The 22,294-nt window shown below is 40.3% G+C and overlaps 1 protein-coding gene across 2 annotated transcripts in view; it reads left to right on the top strand.

Annotated features, from left to right (window-relative positions):
• The window catches only part of TUSC3 (tumor suppressor candidate 3), a 144,855-nt gene that overhangs the window by 57,402 nt on the left and 65,159 nt on the right, over positions 1–22,294 (top strand). For both annotated transcript variants that reach the window (XM_040966221.1, XM_040966220.1), the window contains exons 3-4: positions 18,486–18,603; positions 20,988–21,128. In XM_040966221.1, the coding sequence (XP_040822155.1) occupies positions 18,486–18,603; positions 20,988–21,128 (259 nt within the window). The remainder of the gene's footprint in view (positions 1–18,485; positions 18,604–20,987; positions 21,129–22,294) is intronic.

The following is a 22,294-nucleotide window of genomic DNA, read 5'->3' as shown; positions in this document are numbered from 1 at the left end:
CTGTTTTTAGCATTTGAGCTTTTTTTTGTCAGCTTATATGTGAGATTATGGCTAGGGTTTTGGATGGCAAGGATCCTTTCTGGTTTGTTGAGTGAAATAGGCTTCCTTTTCTTCTTCACCAAGCTCTGATTCTGAGATCCTTTTTCCCAGAGAAGTGTAATTTCCATAACTTTCTCTTCTGTTCCCTCCTTTTTATGCCAACACAATTCTACATTTTCAGAATTCCCTCCCGATTCACACAAATGTGTACATTAAAAAAAAAAATGTTTGGTTTTGCTATTTGCCAAGGTGCATTAGTAGGGGGCTGGACTGGAGTGGAGCAGAGAGGACCTTGGCTAGCACTCTTGTGGGCAGCTGGTTTGCAGAGGCTTAATGTGCTGTGCTACCATATCATACATTTGTAAAACTGCTATGTTTATTCCTTTGTATCTTTCAGTACCTTTCCTTATACTTCTCTGTAATCCATTTTCAACTCAGCTGAGATCTCATTCTCAGGTTGATTACTTGTCCCACCCAATACCTGATTCTCCTTCTGCTAGGATCCCTCTTCCTTTCTTTTCCGCAGTCTCCACTTTACCTATTCCTGCACGTCCTGCCCTCCACCACCACTTTTGCGTCTTTAAGATCTGTTGGATTTCATCTATGGTATAGCATCTTAAACAACTATGTGGGTTTTAGAAGTTTGTAGGTTGGTGATATAGTTCAGAACCTAATATATTTTCTAACTATTCTGTTGTTCTTACTATTTGCAGTTTAACAACAAATAAATTTCTTTGTGGACAAATTATAATATTATGATGAAAGTTTTATGTTAGTTCTTGATCATATGAAATTCAGGATATTGTATTTATGTGCTTAGTAGGATGTTACTGGGTGAAATGAAAGAATGTTCTCATTGCTGAAAAACTTTCTTATTACATGGTTATGGCTACAGAGGAGCTATAAAGTAGGTTTATTATCTGAAAACACTTTATAGAAGCTGTAACTGGAATACTTCTTTTATAAGTGTAGCATTAGTAATTAATTGCAAAATTCAAAGTAAAGGTCAGGATTTCTCCATTTAAATCTAAAGCTAGAAATATTTACTGTATGTAAATTCATGTTAATACATTGTAGCAACATTGGTTATTTATATATTTTTGCCCTAACTGTTCATGATTTTTAAGATGTTATTTGTAATAGTCCATTTTTCACTGCTATGGTGAAATGCCTCAAGCAAGATACCTCATAGAGTCAATTTGTTTAGTTCATAGTTGTGGATATTGAAGGGCATGGTAGTATCCTCAGGCCAACTCTAGTGAAGACCTCCCATGAGCTGTAGGTGTGCACATAGGACGGAGAGATGACCTCCGCACAGTGTGGGTGTGACTCAGTAGTTGGGTCTGCTTCCGTGCAGCATCGCCCTCGTGAGAACTCGGGAGGACCGTGAGCCTTTCCTTAGCCCTTCCAAGAAAAACTCCCTGCAACTTAAGGATGTAACACTGGCTGCACTTTGATTTCATTTTGTAGTAAGTTATTTATCTTAAATAACTTCTCTTAGTAATGTATTTTAAGTTATTTTATGTAACTGCAGGGTTTCATCCCCAGATGGCCTCCTCAGTGATGATTGGGCTAAGGCAAAGCCAGGAGAGGGTCTGCCTTTAATAATGCATACCACCTGCCGGCATTGCCACCCTAGGGACACCTGGGAGGCATACTGTAGTCATTAAATATATTAAGTAGGATATATTATTTTTATGGTATCAGACTTTAGTCCTTAAGTGATTTCTCTTTGGTAGTCTAGATTCTTGGGGAGGAGTAATATAATCCAATATTTTTTAACAATAAAATGGCTTCACATATTTTCTTGTTGTGGTAATTATTGTCTTTATAAATGAAATATAGTGCAGAATATAACTTGCATATTATTTATAGCTAAGTAGTGATTACAGTGAAGCTTATAGGAATATGTATTTTAAATGATATTTTTTTTTGGAAAGGCAGATATACAGAGAGGAGGAGAGACAGAGAGGAAGATCCTTCATCCAATGGTTCACTCTCCAAGTGGCCACAATGGCTGGAGCTGTTCCGATCCGAAGCCAGGAGCCTGGAGCCTCTTCTAGGTCTCCCATGTGGGTGCAGGGTCCCAAAGCTTCAGGCTCTCCTTGACTGCACTCCAAGGTACAAGCAGGGATGGTCTCCCAATGAAACTGTTGAATTTATCTAGGCAATAAGATGCTAGATTCTCTGCATGGTCCATGCCCACAATGAAGGAATCATGACTACTGTAACAGTATGGGGGGAGGGCTTGTGGAGGGGTTGGGGGAATCCAAGAGCTTATGAAACTCTGTCATAAAATGGAATAATAAAATTTTAAAAATATGCTTGGTTCAAAAATTTTATTTTGCCTTAAAAAAAAAATGCATTGGAAAGGCACATTTACAGGGAGAGAGTCAAATAAAAGAACTCCGGGAGCTCCTTCTGGTATCCACACAGGTGCAGAAGCCCAAGGCTTCCCAAGGCCATAGCAGGAAATTGGGAGGAAGTGAAACAGGAGAGAAATCTGCACCCATGTGGGATCCCAGTGCATGCAAGCAAGGATTTAGCTGTTGAGCTTTTGTTCCAGGCCCAAGGCTTCACCTTGTAATTTTATTTTTCTGTGAGTATTTTGAAGTACTCTTGTATACAGATGCTTCATTTTATGTTGCTGTAACACATGCCTAGAAGGGTATGACTAGTTTCACATGACACAGGTTCAAGGTATTTGTATTTAAACATAATGCCAGGGAAGTTTTGATGTAAGTGGACTGGGGAAAACACTGAAAATTGAGTTTGTGTACTTTTGCTTGTATATGTGTAGACCTTTCTGTATCTTAAGAAATTTGAGTCCACTTCACTTAACTAATGTTTGGTTGGGCAGCATAGAGAAGTTGCTTAATCTGTGTCTTACATTTGTCATTTGAAGGGAAATGAACATAGTTTCCATATCATAATGTTTAGTCAGAATAAAAACAGCAAAGATATACAAGGAACCTTTGAAAGTGATGGAAATGTTTATTATGTCATTTGTGGTAACACAAGTATATGAAAATGTCATGTCTTGAAATTGTATCAATGTGTGCGTTCATTATATTAATTATTTGTACTACAGTTACATTTCGATTAAGTTGTTGAGGAAAAACGTCCAAGGATCTGTTTTCAATATTAAGCAGAAGGTTCACATATGATCTAGTAGTGTAGTGGTCAAACTAAACGTAAAACATCGGGAGTTGTTTCCACAGCAGAGTAAGCAGTGTGTGGCTGGTTTGAGTCCAGCTGCTCTGTGTCTAAGGTGGCTTCCTACTATCACTCCTGAGAAGACGACAGTGGACCTGCTGAATGATGGGCTCACGGGCCAGAGTGTGAAGTTCCTGGCTTTGTCTTGCCCAGCTCTTGTGTCCATTTGGGGTGTCAGTCAGTAAATGGAAGATCTCATTCTCCCTGTCTCTCCCCATCTTTCTTTAACTCTACCATGCATTTTTAAATGAATGGTAGAAACATTGTTTTTTTAAGGTAGAAACATTTGGAACAATCTTATTGGAGAAAAATGTTTCTCACAATGGAATTTCTCAGCCTCACAGGATAGTGTGTAATCTCCAAACACACACACACACACACACACACACACACACACACACACATTTGTATGTATAATACATGTAATAAATTCCCTGATTAATTAGTGGCTAAGGCTTATTTATATAAATAAGTTGTGACTCTCTACTTTTTCCCAAATTTATATTTGCCTGTTAATGTTATAAAGTAGTATAAGTTGAGATGATGGACATATTAATTAGCTAGATATAATTTTTCACATTGTGTAAGTCATTCTTTTGTACCTCATAAATGCATACAACTATAATGTGTTAGAATATATTAAAAACTGTTACTAAAAATGAAAATTTCCTAAAATATATGTGTATAGATGGTTTTGGGTACATGCTGCACCTTGGTAAATGTTACTGATGATGGTGGTGCAAATTTGGCAGAGTAGAAGAAAGCATAATGGCAATGACCTGTGTCAGTTTCTGTAACTTTGTGTCTGTTCTTTAAAGAATATGTGTTTTCTGTTCTTTAACCCATGAGACTAACACAAAGACAGGGAATTCTGCAGCTTTCAAATGTGACTTGATGCTTTTCTGAGTTTTGACTTGTAATATTTTGGCAATAAGTATAATAATTCACTTATTCAACTAATTCTTTATTAATATGTTGATAGTTGCTAGGTGTATTATTATGTACAAACTTTGTATTATTTTTGACGTACTTATTTGTTGTTTTGTATGCATTTCTAGTAGAATGATGTACCTTGAGGTAAAGTCTTGCCTTAACCCTTCCAAACATTATATCGAGTATCAAATAATCTGTTTATTCCTTCCTTATTATTAATTCTAAGTGTATACCTTTAAAATCAGAGTTCTTTTTTTAATTTACTCACAACAGTTTGTGGGTTTTTTTTGCTTTTGTTTAATCTTTTTTTGAGTGTTTTTTTTTCAGTTAGTGATTTCACATCCTTAAACACTAGGTGAGTCAGATCACTTCAGTCCCATGTATGTTACTTTGTATAGGAATTCCTTATTTGTAATTTTATGAAGACATACTTCGGAAAACCTATATGTATGTTATTTCTCATAGATAAATGACTTAAATGCAAACACTGAGGTTTTTATATAACTGTTTTATGCAGTTTCATTTAAAATTAGAAAGACAAACCAGTTTTAAACATCCCTTCAAGATCACTAAAAGTAAAAATTACATCCATCATGGGAAACATTAAATATATAGAAATGTAGGTGATTTAATGCTTCTTGATTTCACATAACCTTTAAAAAGGATTATAATAAAATGACATATGGATTAAGTGATGTTTCTTCATGTTCACATAATAAAAATGGAACAAATTTAATATAACTGATTTAGCAGAGCAGTGCCCTGCAGTTACTGTTGAAGCTCTCCTGGCTCTGTTCAATGCAACTTGACTGCCCTCTTCAGGATAGAGTGTTCCCTAAATATTTCGATTTTTTTTTTTTTACATCTCTATGAAGTACCAATACCTAAATATTTTTATCGTGTGAAATATAGTTAGGAAGTCTGAATGTTTGGAACATTTTATGATTTTCAGTTTTCAATTTGAAATGGTACTGATAAGATCTAGAAAAACCTTCATACATCCAAGTTGAATGATTGTATGCACGAAGTCTCTGGATTTCATTATCAAGTGTTGGGTTTCCTCTGTCTACCATTAAGCGTTAGGGAGTTGGTACACCGGGTGACATAATGCACACTTGGATAATGTGGAGAAGAGGGTAGTTGTTGCAACAGTTTTCTGGTGAATCACTTGCATTCTGAATACATGGCATTAATATTGAAATTTTTATTAGGCTCACTGAGTTCATATTAATGACACACAGTTTTCTTCAGGTCCCCTAGTGCCATTGAGTTACACGGAAGGGTGAGGACCTCCACCTACCTCGTCACTATTACATTTTAAGAATTGTGCTTGGTTCAAGAAAATGCAGTTCGCCTTATTCTTGTGGAGTGTTTTATTCTTCCTGGAGGTGCTCCTAGAAATCATTTACGAATCATTGCAGGCTCCCTTGGCAGGTTCTGCTCAAAGGAGTTCATGGGATAGGTAATGGGTCTTAGCTGTCAAATCTCCATTTATCAGTTTTCCCTGGCATTTGTATTTCTCTAGGTAGGCTGTTACAGTAACACTGAGAATTACAGCCTCTTGCTTCCCCTCCTCCCAAGGATTACATGTTTGCAAGATACAGTGGGATAGATGAGTGTTTTTGTAGCCTGCATCAGTCAAGAAGTTTTTGAAACTGTAGTTTTCAATATGAGTTTGTACAATAAAACAAAAATCCTGTTTGTCTGCATATTGCTTTGTAACATGAAAAGTAAATGCTGTATCCAGAAAAACAAAATATATATTTCATACTAGATAGTCATACTATTTTTTTTTTACACCTTACTGTTTTTTCCCTGAACTTTCTTGGTATTGTCGTTGTCATTTTAGTTCTTTAACACATAACTGTTGTTTTAAGTTTTCACAGCTTCCCATTTTCTAATTGTTATACAGAACTCAATATCTATTTTGTTTTTAAATAAGTACTTGTTTAATTATGATCTATTCCCTTTTGCAACAAACCTTGTAAAGACTAAAGTGAACTCCGTTACTATAGTGCATTGTCAAATACTGAAAACAAATACTGTTGATTAAAGTGTGGATTCCATGTTAGTATTTCAAATTGGCATTAGATATATCACATAATTAGTTAGAATAGCCTTTTGAATCTATTTTTTGATGAATAGCTCTGTGAGTTATACAATTATACAAACTGTATACAGTTACAAAATGTTTATTTCCCCAAGTACCAATAGTTTTTTATGAATCTAAGTGAGCTCTTAGACTCTGCAGAATTCAGAACCTGTCCTGTGGTAAGTTTAGTTCTTTGTATGTTTATGCTACATTGATTAGTGATTCATAGTATTTTTTTCATCACCACCAACAACTTATTGTTAGATGTCTTATCTGTACTAGCTATCAACTTTTGGACCCTGTTTTTATAAATGTAGGATTAGATACACATATAAATACATGTAAAACACACATGTATTTATAAATATCTGTACACAAGCATTGTAGGGGTAGAGATTTTGACTTCTGCAGGAAATAGTTTCTGAAAGTTTTTGAATAAAGAGGATATTATAAGTGAAGTGTTTGTGCATTACATGGACACAAAATTTTGGTTATCCTGTGTTAACAGAAACATAGCTCTCTTAAGGTTTGACTAGGCCATGTAAGAATTTGATTTCTATTTTTCAATTGTTTTCCTTAAATAGCTTTTAGGAAACTTACTAGAATTGTAGGTAATAAGATCTACAAGTTGGCTATTGATGAATTCTGTATAAAAATGGGAAAATATATACAGTACAGAATAGGAAGATACTCTATCATACTTTTATGTTTTTTCTTCTCAGTATTTGATATTTAGTTACCATGTTTATAAATAAAAAGCTCTTTTTTTCTGAGTGTAAGCTCTTTGAGAAAAGGGAGTTTCCGTTTATTCAGCCTTACCTGTCATACTACCTACACTTACATGAATCGGTGTAATGACTTCATGAATGCATACATGCATATATAATAGACTGTACTAGGTCTGCCTAGGTCCTAACAGCGTGAGGAAAAGAAATTCATTGTATTTGTCTTAAGTCATTGCATGAAATACAACACACCTGTATGTCAAACACTAATACTTGATTTTTTTCTAGCTTGTATTTTAGATTGAAGTGTTTTTTATTTCATATAATATCCTTACCACATGAATGCTGTTGCTTGCTAATAGTAATTTCCATAAGTTTTGATTTAAGTTTCAACATTTAAAGAGTTTTATAAGGCATACAATATGACATTTTATTAAATATATACTTTCTTAATTCTTTTCATTGTTAAGAGATTTATTTGGAAGGCAGTGTGACAAAGAAAGGGGAACAAGAGACAAGATTGTCTATGTCTGGTTTGATCTTGAAAGGTCTGCAACAGCTAGGACCTCCGTCTACGTCTCCCACATGTGTGGGCCTGTATGCATCTTCTGCTTCCTTCCCAGATGCCTTAGCAGAGAGCTGGATCAGAAGTGGAACTGCTGGGACTGGAGCAAGCACTGTGTTATGGCATGGCTGTATTGCAGGTGACAGCTTAACAAAAATCAAGTCAGAACATAGGGTTCATGTTTAAGCCCTTGCAGGCTTTGAGGTAAAGAGTAGAACAACATTCTAAATTGATAAGTGATGGCATAGACTGTATACTCTGAGTCTTTGGGGAAATGGAAAGCATACGCTCATTTACATCTCAGCTTCATTTTGCCGGCTATTAAGTTATTAACTTCTTTAGACCTCTGTTAGCTATACCTGCTAATGAAGTGTTTGTGCCCTTTTTAGTAGTATTCTATCTCACACACAGGATTACAGCTTTGGCTGGCTGTATAATCACACAAACTATTCATTATTCATTGTTTTATATAACGGAACCTGTATATTTTTCAGTATTTACTTCTTTATTTTTGCATGTTTAGTTAAACACAAGGATTCGTACAAAACACCACTTCAAGAGAGTTGAGCCCTTTGGACATGAGCTTAGCTTTGCTAATAAGTGTAAACTAACTACATCTTGAAATAATGGCAAGGAATTAAACATTGATTATGCAGGTATTAAAGTTATGAGCAGTTTTATTTAAAAATATTTCCACACTATTATGCCTAATCACAGCGAACCAAGATGCACTAGTTTACAGGAGGCTAGGGAGGAGTTGACATTACTAAATTGCCGCTACTTGAATTTCAGGAACTTGGAGGAGCGTAGGTTGTTGAATTCTCACACAGTTCTTGAGCAGGGATATGCTTGACATGAATGTTGTGAAAGGTCACTCAGGGTTGGAGGAGTTATAAATGATGATACTGATAAAATGTTCACCTGCGAAAAGCAGGTTTGTGCCGGAACTGAACCAGGGAAAATGAGTTCCACAGTCAATAGACGTAGTTTTAAAGGAGACAGAAAAGGTGAATTTTGGGACGATTCCCTGCAGTGCCATTGAGAGGCATGGTTTAGTGATAGGAGCCCCAGGGGAAGTGGAATGTTATGGATCACATGAGATTGTATCAGTAGAGTCTGAATAACTGGAGCCCATTGGAGGAGATAAGGATGGTTGGTACAGGGTCCTCCAGTCAAACAGGAGTTGTGGGCTGGAGCCAAGATCTACTGGTTGAGCGGGAGGCTTATGGAGGAGCCGTGGTGGTTTCATTGCCTCCCGTTGAACCTCAGGGCCGGGGAGGAGTGTAGGTTGTTGGATTGTCGCATGGTGAAACTGTAGGATTCCAGATGTCATCAGTGTTGGGCGAGCTCCTTCAGTGAACTGGAGGGCTTTGGAAACATGCAGAGGCTGGTGAAAGGTCCCGAGTCAGACAGGCGATTCATGGATCTGTCAAGCTGGTTTTAAGTGGAAGGCTGTGGAGGTGACAGTTTGGGTGATTTTCTTGGAGTTGAATTTTAGGCGCACAGAGGAGCCTGGGCTGATGACAGGGGCCCCAGTGGAAGTGGAATTCCATGGCTCAAGCGAGATTGTATCAGTAGAGTCTGAATAACTGGAGCCCATTGGAGGAGATAAGGATGGTTGGTACAGGGTCCTCCAGTCAAACAGGAGTTGTGGGCTGGAGCCAAGATCTACTGGTTGAGCGGGAGGCTTATGGAGGAGCCGTGGTGGTTTCATTGCCTCCCGTTGAACCTCAGGGCCGGGGAGGAGTGTAGGTTGTTGGATTGTCGCATGGTGAAACTGTAGGATTCCAGATGTCATCAGTGTTGGGCGAGCTCCTTCAGTGAACTGGAGGGCTTTGGAAACATGCAGAGGCTGGTGAAAGGTCCCGAGTCAGACAGGCGATTCATGGATCTGTCAAGCTGGTTTTAAGTGGAAGGCTGTGGAGGTGACAGTTTGGGTGATTTTCTTGGAGTTGAATTTTAGGCGCACAGAGGAGCCTGGGCTGATGACAGGGGCCCCAGTGGAAGTGGAATTCCATGGCTCAAGCGAGATTGTATCAGTAGAGTCTGAATAACTGGAGCCCATTGGAGGAGATAAGGATGGTTGGTACAGGGTCCTCCAGTCAAACAGGAGTTGTGGGCTGGAGCCAAGATCTACTGGTTGAGCGGGAGGCTTATGGAGGAGCCGTGGTGGTTTCATTGCCTCCCGTTGAACCTCAGGGCCGGGGAGGAGTGTAGGTTGTTGGATTGTCGCATGGTGAAACTGTAGGATTCCAGATGTCATCAGTGTTGGGCGAGCTCCTTCAGTGAACTGGAGGGCTTTGGAAACATGCAGAGGCTGGTGAAAGGTCCCGAGTCAGACAGGCGATTCATGGATCTGTCAAGCTGGTTTTAAGTGGAAGGCTGTGGAGGTGACAGTTTGGGTGATTTTCTTGGAGTTGAATTTTAGGCGCACAGAGGAGCCTGGGCTGATGACAGGGGCCCCAGTGGAAGTGGAATTCCATGGCTCAAGCGAGATTGTATCAGTAGAGTCTGAATAACTGGAGCCCATTGGAGGAGATAAGGATGGTTGGTACAGGGTCCTCCAGTCAAACAGGAGTTGTGGGCTGGAGCCAAGATCTACTGGTTGAGCGGGAGGCTTATGGAGGAGCCGTGGTGGTTTCATTGCCTCCCGTTGAACCTCAGGGCCGGGGAGGAGTGTAGGTTGTTGGATTGTCGCATGGTGAAACTGTAGGATTCCAGATGTCATCAGTGTTGGGCGAGCTCCTTCAGTGAACTGGAGGGCTTTGGAAACATGCAGAGGCTGGTGAAAGGTCCCGAGTCAGACAGGCGATTCATGGATCTGTCAAGCTGGTTTTAAGTGGAAGGCTGTGGAGGTGACAGTTTGGGTGATTTTCTTGGAGTTGAATTTTAGGCGCACAGAGGAGCCTGGGCTGATGACAGGGGCCCCAGTGGAAGTGGAATTCCATGGCTCAAGCGAGATTGTATCAGTAGAGTCTGAATAACTGGAGCCCATTGGAGGAGATAAGGATGGTTGGTACAGGGTCCTCCAGTCAAACAGGAGTTGTGGGCTGGAGCCAAGATCTACTGGTTGAGCGGGAGGCTTATGGAGGAGCCGTGGTGGTTTCATTGCCTCCCGTTGAACCTCAGGGCCGGGGAGGAGTGTAGGTTGTTGGATTGTCGCATGGTGAAACTGTAGGATTCCAGATGTCATCAGTGTTGGGCGAGCTCCTTCAGTGAACTGGAGGGCTTTGGAAACATGCAGAGGCTGGTGAAAGGTCCCGAGTCAGACAGGCGATTCATGGATCTGTCAAGCTGGTTTTAAGTGGAAGGCTGTGGAGGTGACAGTTTGGGTGATTTTCTTGGAGTTGAATTTTAGGCGCACAGAGGAGCCTGGGCTGATGACAGGGGCCCCAGTGGAAGTGGAATTCCATGGCTCAAGCGAGATTGTATCAGTAGAGTCTGAATAACTGGAGCCCATTGGAGGAGATAAGGATGGTTGGTACAGGGTCCTCCAGTCAAACAGGAGTTGTGGGCTGGAGCCAAGATCTACTGGTTGAGCGGGAGGCTTATGGAGGAGCCGTGGTGGTTTCATTGCCTCCCGTTGAACCTCAGGGCCGGGGAGGAGTGTAGGTTGTTGGATTGTCGCATGGTGAAACTGTAGGATTCCAGATGTCATCAGTGTTGGGCGAGCTCCTTCAGTGAACTGGAGGGCTTTGGAAACATGCAGAGGCTGGTGAAAGGTCCCGAGTCAGACAGGCGATTCATGGATCTGTCAAGCTGGTTTTAAGTGGAAGGCTGTGGAGGTGACAGTTTGGGTGATTTTCTTGGAGTTGAATTTTAGGCGCACAGAGGAGCCTGGGCTGATGACAGGGGCCCCAGTGGAAGTGGAATTCCATGGCTCAAGCGAGATTGTATCAGTAGAGTCTGAATAACTGGAGCCCATTGGAGGAGATAAGGATGGTTGGTACAGGGTCCTCCAGTCAAACAGGAGTTGTGGGCTGGAGCCAAGATCTACTGGTTGAGCGGGAGGCTTATGGAGGAGCCGTGGTGGTTTCATTGCCTCCCGTTGAACCTCAGGGCCGGGGAGGAGTGTAGGTTGTTGGATTGTCGCATGGTGAAACTGTAGGATTCCAGATGTCATCAGTGTTGGGCGAGCTCCTTCAGTGAACTGGAGGGCTTTGGAAACATGCAGAGGCTGGTGAAAGGTCCCGAGTCAGACAGGCGATTCATGGATCTGTCAAGCTGGTTTTAAGTGGAAGGCTGTGGAGGTGACAGTTTGGGTGATTTTCTTGGAGTTGAATTTTAGGCGCACAGAGGAGCCTGGGCTGATGACAGGGGCCCCAGTGGAAGTGGAATTCCATGGCTCAAGCGAGATTGTATCAGTAGAGTCTGAATAACTGGAGCCCATTGGAGGAGATAAGGATGGTTGGTACAGGGTCCTCCAGTCAAACAGGAGTTGTGGGCTGGAGCCAAGATCTACTGGTTGAGCGGGAGGCTTATGGAGGAGCCGTGGTGGTTTCATTGCCTCCCGTTGAACCTCAGGGCCGGGGAGGAGTGTAGGTTGTTGGATTGTCGCATGGTGAAACTGTAGGATTCCAGATGTCATCAGTGTTGGGCGAGCTCCTTCAGTGAACTGGAGGGCTTTGGAAACATGCAGAGGCTGGTGAAAGGTCCCGAGTCAGACAGGCGATTCATGGATCTGTCAAGCTGGTTTTAAGTGGAAGGCTGTGGAGGTGACAGTTTGGGTGATTTTCTTGGAGTTGAATTTTAGGCGCACAGAGGAGCCTGGGCTGATGACAGGGGCCCCAGTGGAAGTGGAATTCCATGGCTCAAGCGAGATTGTATCAGTAGAGTCTGAATAACTGGAGCCCATTGGAGGAGATAAGGATGGTTGGTACAGGGTCCTCCAGTCAAACAGGAGTTGTGGGCTGGAGCCAAGATCTACTGGTTGAGCGGGAGGCTTATGGAGGAGCCGTGGTGGTTTCATTGCCTCCCGTTGAACCTCAGGGCCGGGGAGGAGTGTAGGTTGTTGGATTGTCGCATGGTGAAACTGTAGGATTCCAGATGTCATCAGTGTTGGGCGAGCTCCTTCAGTGAACTGGAGGGCTTTGGAAACATGCAGAGGCTGGTGAAAGGTCCCGAGTCAGACAGGCGATTCATGGATCTGTCAAGCTGGTTTTAAGTGGAAGGCTGTGGAGGTGACAGTTTGGGTGATTTTCTTGGAGTTGAATTTTAGGCGCACAGAGGAGCCTGGGCTGATGACAGGGGCCCCAGTGGAAGTGGAATTCCATGGCTCAAGCGAGATTGTATCAGTAGAGTCTGAATAACTGGAGCCCATTGGAGGAGATAAGGATGGTTGGTACAGGGTCCTCCAGTCAAACAGGAGTTGTGGGCTGGAGCCAAGATCTACTGGTTGAGCGGGAGGCTTATGGAGGAGCCGTGGTGGTTTCATTGCCTCCCGTTGAACCTCAGGGCCGGGGAGGAGTGTAGGTTGTTGGATTGTCGCATGGTGAAACTGTAGGATTCCAGATGTCATCAGTGTTGGGCGAGCTCCTTCAGTGAACTGGAGGGCTTTGGAAACATGCAGAGGCTGGTGAAAGGTCCCGAGTCAGACAGGCGATTCATGGATCTGTCAAGCTGGTTTTAAGTGGAAGGCTGTGGAGGTGACAGTTTGGGTGATTTTCTTGGAGTTGAATTTTAGGCGCACAGAGGAGCCTGGGCTGATGACAGGGGCCCCAGTGGAAGTGGAATTCCATGGCTCAAGCGAGATTGTATCAGTAGAGTCTGAATAACTGGAGCCCATTGGAGGAGATAAGGATGGTTGGTACAGGGTCCTCCAGTCAAACAGGAGTTGTGGGCTGGAGCCAAGATCTACTGGTTGAGCGGGAGGCTTATGGAGGAGCCGTGGTGGTTTCATTGCCTCCCGTTGAACCTCAGGGCCGGGGAGGAGTGTAGGTTGTTGGATTGTCGCATGGTGAAACTGTAGGATTCCAGATGTCATCAGTGTTGGGCGAGCTCCTTCAGTGAACTGGAGGGCTTTGGAAACATGCAGAGGCTGGTGAAAGGTCCCGAGTCAGACAGGCGATTCATGGATCTGTCAAGCTGGTTTTAAGTGGAAGGCTGTGGAGGTGACAGTTTGGGTGATTTTCTTGGAGTTGAATTTTAGGCGCACAGAGGAGCCTGGGCTGATGACAGGGGCCCCAGTGGAAGTGGAATTCCATGGCTCAAGCGAGATTGTATCAGTAGAGTCTGAATAACTGGAGCCCATTGGAGGAGATAAGGATGGTTGGTACAGGGTCCTCCAGTCAAACAGGAGTTGTGGGCTGGAGCCAAGATCTACTGGTTGAGCGGGAGGCTTATGGAGGAGCCGTGGTGGTTTCATTGCCTCCCGTTGAACCTCAGGGCCGGGGAGGAGTGTAGGTTGTTGGATTGTCGCATGGTGAAACTGTAGGATTCCAGATGTCATCAGTGTTGGGCGAGCTCCTTCAGTGAACTGGAGGGCTTTGGAAACATGCAGAGGCTGGTGAAAGGTCCCGAGTCAGACAGGCGATTCATGGATCTGTCAAGCTGGTTTTAAGTGGAAGGCTGTGGAGGTGACAGTTTGGGTGATTTTCTTGGAGTTGAATTTTAGGCGCACAGAGGAGCCTGGGCTGATGACAGGGGCCCCAGTGGAAGTGGAATTCCATGGCTCAAGCGAGATTGTATCAGTAGAGTCTGAATAACTGGAGCCCATTGGAGGAGATAAGGATGGTTGGTACAGGGTCCTCCAGTCAAACAGGAGTTGTGGGCTGGAGCCAAGATCTACTGGTTGAGCGGGAGGCTTATGGAGGAGCCGTGGTGGTTTCATTGCCTCCCGTTGAACCTCAGGGCCGGGGAGGAGTGTAGGTTGTTGGATTGTCGCATGGTGAAACTGTAGGATTCCAGATGTCATCAGTGTTGGGCGAGCTCCTTCAGTGAACTGGAGGGCTTTGGAAACATGCAGAGGCTGGTGAAAGGTCCCGAGTCAGACAGGCGATTCATGGATCTGTCAAGCTGGTTTTAAGTGGAAGGCTGTGGAGGTGACAGTTTGGGTGATTTTCTTGGAGTTGAATTTTAGGCGCACAGAGGAGCCTGGGCTGATGACAGGGGCCCCAGTGGAAGTGGAATTCCATGGCTCAAGCGAGATTGTATCAGTAGAGTCTGAATAACTGGAGCCCATTGGAGGAGATAAGGATGGTTGGTACAGGGTCCTCCAGTCAAACAGGAGTTGTGGGCTGGAGCCAAGATCTACTGGTTGAGCGGGAGGCTTATGGAGGAGCCGTGGTGGTTTCATTGCCTCCCGTTGAACCTCAGGGCCGGGGAGGAGTGTAGGTTGTTGGATTGTCGCATGGTGAAACTGTAGGATTCCAGATGTCATCAGTGTTGGGCGAGCTCCTTCAGTGAACTGGAGGGCTTTGGAAACATGCAGAGGCTGGTGAAAGGTCCCGAGTCAGACAGGCGATTCATGGATCTGTCAAGCTGGTTTTAAGTGGAAGGCTGTGGAGGTGACAGTTTGGGTGATTTTCTTGGAGTTGAATTTTAGGCGCACAGAGGAGCCTGGGCTGATGACAGGGGCCCCAGTGGAAGTGGAATTCCATGGCTCAAGCGAGATTGTATCAGTAGAGTCTGAATAACTGGAGCCCATTGGAGGAGATAAGGATGGTTGGTACAGGGTCCTCCAGTCAAACAGGAGTTGTGGGCTGGAGCCAAGATCTACTGGTTGAGCGGGAGGCTTATGGAGGAGCCGTGGTGGTTTCATTGCCTCCCGTTGAACCTCAGGGCCGGGGAGGAGTGTAGGTTGTTGGATTGTCGCATGGTGAAACTGTAGGATTCCAGATGTCATCAGTGTTGGGCGAGCTCCTTCAGTGAACTGGAGGGCTTTGGAAACATGCAGAGGCTGGTGAAAGGTCCCGAGTCAGACAGGCGAGTCATGGATCGGTGAAGCTGGTTTTAAATGGATGAGCGGGAGGCTTATGGAGGAGCCGTGGTTGTTTCATTGCCTCCCAATGAACCTTTTGGCCGGGGAGGATTGTAGGTTCTTTCAATCTTCTCTGTATTGCGTCAGGATTATGAATGATCTTCATTTTAAAAAAGTCCCACTTTAATATTTTGGCTGTGTTAGATTGGTTATTTTTAGTTATTTTTAGTCCTTCTCTTTAAAATGAATGTGGTGGTTCTTAGTTGTACTATAGTTTTTTTTTATTCCGCTTCTTTGATAAATTTGTGCTTTATAAAATATCTTGCAGTCCATCATTTGCATTGCCTTTCCAATCAATTGGATCTGTTTTCCCCTAGTTATATTTGAACGTCATTATGTAATGTATGTTCTGGAAAGTATTAAAATAAATGTGCAGCTCGCTGTATAGTCTTGCCCTTACAAGTCTCCCCGTTGATCTCGATGGTTTTTGTTTACTTACTTTGATGAAATTTCCCTCCTGATACTCAGTTGTTGAAGAGCCAAGGTTGAAGTTCTGGTTTTAGTTGCTTTTGTGGTCTGTCTTGGGGAATTGGTTGTGTAAGATCCTCCAGGTAAATTTCAGGGCCACTTATATGCTGAGTTTCGTAAAAGTCCTCTAGTTGAACTGGATTTCTTTGGAGAAACTAAAGCTGGATAAAGTTACAGCTTTCAAACTGGAGGCTTTGATGGAGCTGATGTTAGTGTATGTCCCCTGGCCTCCTTTCCAACCTTGATTGGGTCAGAATGTTACAGATGTAACAGATCCGTTGTAACATCATAATAGATGCTTGAAGTTCTACCCAGTTTGCTTTAAACACTTTTTTCAAGAGACTTGAGGCCTAGTGCCGTGTATCTGGACACCCTGATATTGCCAGTTTTTTGAGATCAGAAGTTGAAGTCTTGTTGCCCACGTCTCTAGATGTGATTGTGGTTGAGTGGAGCCTCCCATTGAGACCTTTCTCTAACTACATAACATGGCCGATAGCACACAGAGCAGTCAAATAACCCTGTACTTTGTTTCATTTGTGACCCACAGAATCATGGGACCGGATCTTTTTTTAACCTACAAGGTCCTGAGACAATACATTGCTGACTTAGACAAGTAAACACCAAGGCTGCCTGGCTGAAATGAGCTGCTTAGCTCCATTTGCTTCACTCAGCCTTGCCCAGCAGAGTCATCCCAGTGATTTGGGATATCTCTTTCCGTAGATGTGACTAAATATCAGAGGGCAGGCAGAAGTTTTTGGCATCATTTGATCTATTCACAGGAATGAAGTGTCCTGCTGAATAAGACATAGAATAGATGAATACCATCTCTATCTCTTTACCTCTCAAAATTTCAAAAGAAATGAACTCCTTTGATTTAGCATCCATGAAACAATAAGAGGCACGCATATTAGTTTATAAAGTCTCAAACACTACACATTTTTTGACAAAGCATATATACTATTAATTTTATAAGTTATACTTTCATTTTAATTTTTTTTTATCAGCAGTTACTTTTTTGCCTGTATGGGGCATTGATTTAAATTATTTTAGTTTTTTTTCCCACATTTTGTGTGCTTTGTGTGTGTGTGTATGTATGTATTATGGCCATTAAACAATAGTGAAACTAACATTCTGACTAGATAAAGATTGGTGCAAGTTTCAGTCTGTTGTTCCATATACTGTTTTATCCTGACCATCCACTTTTAGTTTCATTTCGTAGTTTCTTACAGATTGAGTGTTTATTCCCCTACCTTGTTGCATTGCATTGCCTTGGAAATTGTAGCTTGTACCATCAAGACTTTTCTACAACCTTCCATTTTGTAGATATTTCTTGGAATCTTTTATATGTGCTAATTCCACTTTGACACAATTTGTTACTGTGAAATTGTTTATTTTTTTTCTAAGCTTTTTTGGAAAAGGAGGAGATGAACTTGTAAGAATAATGAATGTTGTGGAAGAGTGTTTTCAAAAATATAGGACAGCAGCCTGGTAGATAAACCCTTGCCTTACATGCTCCAGGATCAGGTTAAGGGTCCAGCTGCTCCAGTTCCAATCCAGCTCCTTTTATGGCCTGGGAAATCTGAAGGATGGTACAAAACCTTGGGAACTTACACCCATTTGACAGACTCAGAAGAAGCTCCTGGCTTTGGATCAGCTCAGTTCCGGCCATTGCAGGCACTTGGGGAGTGAACCAGCAGACAGGATATCTTTTTGTCTCTCCTCCTCTCTGTATATCTTCCTTTCTAATTGAAATACATAAAATATCAAATAGAATGGATCAGCTATAATATATTGCTGTTTGGTTTTATTATTGTGCTTATATACTTCCAGTTATACCATTTTCTTGTTTCTACTTTCTTCCTTTATGTAGATATAAACCTTTCTCACCTGGAAAAACTGGCAAAATACCCAATTAAAATAGATCTGAAGAGTAAATATGGCCCTAGAGGAAACTTTCATTGTGCCGTTTTAGCTACTGAGAGGAATTTTTGCTTGCTTTTATGTGAATGTATTAAAAATACATATGCAAAGATGTACCATAACCCTTTATAGCTTTAGAATCAATGTGATTTTTTTGTTGTTGACATGAAGTACAAATATTCAAAACTACCCTGTGCCTTTTAATATTAGAAAATTTATCTGTGTAGGAGATGTCCTATCATAACATTGTCCTCACATTGTAGCATTGTTGTAACAAATCTTAGCTCAGTGTTAAGAAATATGTAAATTAATTATTATGGCTGTATTTTCATGAAACTGATTGCAGTATAATTTACACTTCATGTAGTTTTATCTGCCTTAGAATATTTTTTATAATTGTCTGAAAATATAAAACTGTATTTTAGCTTGTAGTCTGCACTCAGACCTTTCAATTCTTGCAGTAGATTTACTATAGTCATAGTAATTATAGTCATAGCTCGTTAATATTTGAATATTGATGTTTCTGCTTTGCCCCGTTATCCTTACCAGGCAAGCTAATGAAGAATACCAAATATTGGCTAACTCCTGGCGCTACTCATCAGCGTTCTGTAACAAACTCTTCTTCAGTATGGTGGACTATGATGAGGGAACAGATGTTTTTCAACAGGTAAAATTAGGTTTTTGTTATTTTGGTAGTATGTAATATTTATCATTATGGTTTATGTGTCTGTATTTGCCATATAAAAAACACAATTTATTGAATAGGTTAGTACATACCAGAAATATTTGTAATAAATTCTGTGGTGTGATTAAGTGATTACACCTAATGTTATTTTTATCTTTGTATAATTTTAATCTTAATATGCTAGATAACATCTTGACCTTTGCATGATTTTGTAAACTTTAAGTATAAGAAAGGCTTTGGATTGCCTGATTTTTTTTTTTAAGTCTGAAAATCTATGGCATTAAACCTTGGTCTGTGGTTTCTGAATTAATGCAGTGATGAGAAAGAGGACATGTTCTCTGTCATCTTACATTTGTGTGTTGGTTCTAGCCATCCATCGCACATCTGTGAGAATAATTGTGTACGTCTTCAGTGGGAAAGCTGCAGCGGAGGAAGGAACTGTTAACTGTGTTCTTAGTTTGATTGAATCAGTGATATTAAATGTATGTAACGTTCAGACCCCAACCCAACACATGGGGGGAGATAGACTTCTAGTATATGTATATATATATATATACAATAGGAATAAAGTGCCTTGCTCAGAACATTAAGTTCACAGATCCATTGTATCAAGGCTACATGACTTCTCGTAATTATGTGACCTTAAACCTTTAGCTACTTATGTATGAGAGAGGGGAAATGAAATATGTATTTTCCCGTAGGACTGTTGAAAGATTAAAATGAGATTCTGGTGTATTTATATATTTAGCTCTGTGCTTTGCTTTGTTCATTAAGTAGTTGTACTGTTACTACTGGAACACTAGCGAAAGTATTGGCATGCAGCCTCAAAACTACATTATTTTTTCTGCTAAATCTGATTTCGTAGGAATCAAGAAAAGGTAGGGTAACGGTAAGGGACCATGAAATGGAATAGGAGTATCTAAATCTTGGCTACTGTCATGCTGCCCCTGAACTGGCAGAGCAGTTTCAGATCAAGGATTAGCTTATGGTAAGGTGCTTTTTGCTGGATCATGTAAGAACTGGGGAGTCTGAACTGGTCTATTATAGTGCCAGTCCCACCCATTACTTAGAGGACTCTTCTCTTTTTTTTTTTTTAATTTGTACTCAGTTCATTTATATAAAAATGAACAGATTTCACATATTTCATAAAACAGATCTCAAAATCCTACTCTTTAATTTTGTTACAATTACAGTTAGATTTAAACATCAGTTTTTAAGGGGACAGACACACAAACCATAGCAAGCATGGTCAACTAATCTCTACCCATACTCTTCCATATTATTTGAAAAGTGCTTATGTAGGCAACATGGAGTTGAATAGTAGAAATGTGTAATACCAGAAAGAAAAAAATGGTTTAGGATGTATCTCTTAGGTACTCAGTTCATTTAAGCTAAGCTATCTGAAGCCCTATAACTTGATTTAGAGTCATCTGGAATATTAGACTTCCACAGTCACATGTCAGGAGGAAATTGTTTGGATCTTGACCGCAAATTGTTACTATAATTAAGCAGTTTTTAAATTGTGTCAGGTATGATATAATGGCTATACTGTTTGCTTTTGTTTTTCTTGTTATTTGGAAGTACTGGCCTATATTGCAAGTCATATGTCAAAAATCTGGGCTTTCATTTCAAGACATTTTTTATAATTGACAACTAGAATTGAATATACATTTCGTTGTTTGCTTCACAAGTGCAAATTAATTCAAAGTTGTTATTTTTAGATACTATATTGTAAATCATGTTATGGGAGTATTCTCTCTAGTATAGTTTCGAATGGAAATTATTTTTGAGAAATATTTCTTATCACAATTTAAAAATAATTAATAAATTAGCAGTAAAACTATCTGTAAAACTATCTCGGGGGATTTCTTTCTCTGATAATAATAAATACTTTAAAGCAAAATGTTGGTTTCTGTTGCATAGTCATCTTTATTTCACTAAAGAAAGGAAAGGCCTTGAGTTTTTTTTTTTAATAGGGAAACAATTCCACTGCGCGTTTATTTTTCATCAAAACCAATGCTTTCTAAGATAATTGTTTCAGAGGTAAAATCAAGACTCAATCACCATATCTCTGTGTTGTGCTTTAATTCAGTTCTCTATTTCAGTTACAAAATTCTAGAAACTAAAAGAATGAAATAACTGATGAAATGCACAGGACACAGTTTTGAAAGTTAATTATTTTGAGGACTCAGAACTTAGATTTGCAAGTTCTTTTTCATAGAATAGTTGTGTTAAAATTAATAAAAATAAATTAATCTTGGTGAATACTATGTTTCCATAGCTTTATAGAAAAAAACGTAAAATTTTACAGCAATGTGATACAAGAATATTGAAGTGTATTTAATATTTGATCTCATGTTTTACAGCTCAACATGAACTCAGCTCCTACCTTCATGCATTTTCCTCCAAAAGGCAGACCCAAGAGAGCTGATACTTTTGACCTTCAAAGAATTGGATTTGCAGCAGAACAACTAGCAAAGTGGATTGCAGACAGAACAGATGTGCATGTATGTTTTATTCCCTGCAGCTTTAGTAGTGCTCTGATTAATGTGGTTTGTTTATTGTAATATGCACACAGCAATATGAACATGTGGTATGTGTTTTGCATATTACGTTTCACACACAGAAAGGTATGGTTGACATCCATACACAAGAAGCTGAATCGTCATTGACTGGTTGAATTCAGCTGGTTTTACTAATGATTAATTAATTTGTAAAACATTAAAAAGTGCATGCTGGGCGCAAATTAATTTTACAGGCAAAAATATATTTTGAAAGTTCAAGTTATTATCTGAGAAATTATAATTTATAACAAAGATAGATTTTTCATCTGTCTTTTGGCAAATAGATTGAAAAGATAATTCCAGGTTTATAGCCTTGTGGAGAAATGCCTACTCACACATCTGGTCTTGATACTATAGATTGCTGGGACTATGCTAGCATTATGTTTCATTTTTAAGATTTTTTGTGAGTATACAAATTGAAAATAAGGTAGAAAAATAGTATGTCCAGTATGCTTCCAAATCCTGTTTAAGCATGTATTTGAATACATTATAAAATTATGTAGATTTTAATAGTGTTCTTGTAATACAAGCTCATTTCCTGCTTCTTTTGAAGTATTGTGTTGCTATGCAATACTTGATGTAGTTGATACCAGCCATGAAAGGTGATTTCAAGGACTATTTAACTATTTATAAAAAAAAAATAGTGAATTTGCATATAAGTTGTTGTGACTTGTCTGGGTGCCTCATTTATGTTAATAGATTATTTATAGAAATTTATAAATTTATAGAAATTTTTATAGAAATTTATAAATTTATAGAAATTACTTAAACATAAGTTTTTAGAAAATAAAAATAGTGCAAGTAGACCTGTGTGTGCCCTTCACTGGGTTTTAATTCTTTCTTCTAAAAAGGGAGAATAGCTTTCCTAGAATCTCATGGTGTAGTTTCTTAGCATCATTGTGCTAATGATAATACTACATTATCAGTTTAGCAGTTTTGTCTGTTGACTTAGTATCTTTTATAACACGTTCCCATCTTTAGAATGAGATCCAGTATACAGTTAGGCATTTCACTTAGTTATCATGTCTTTCATAAGTCTTTTTAAAATTGGAAATATTTTATAGCCTGTCTTTTTCCTGAAGAATGTAGTGTGTACTCTTGTTTTAGTG

Source organism: Ochotona curzoniae, unplaced genomic scaffold, assembly GCF_017591425.1.
Source record: "Ochotona curzoniae isolate NIBS_2020 unplaced genomic scaffold, NIBS_Ocur_1.0 scaffold_4505, whole genome shotgun sequence".
Lineage (NCBI taxonomy): Eukaryota > Metazoa > Chordata > Mammalia > Lagomorpha > Ochotonidae > Ochotona > Ochotona curzoniae.
This window is presented reverse-complemented; position numbering and strand designations above follow the sequence as displayed.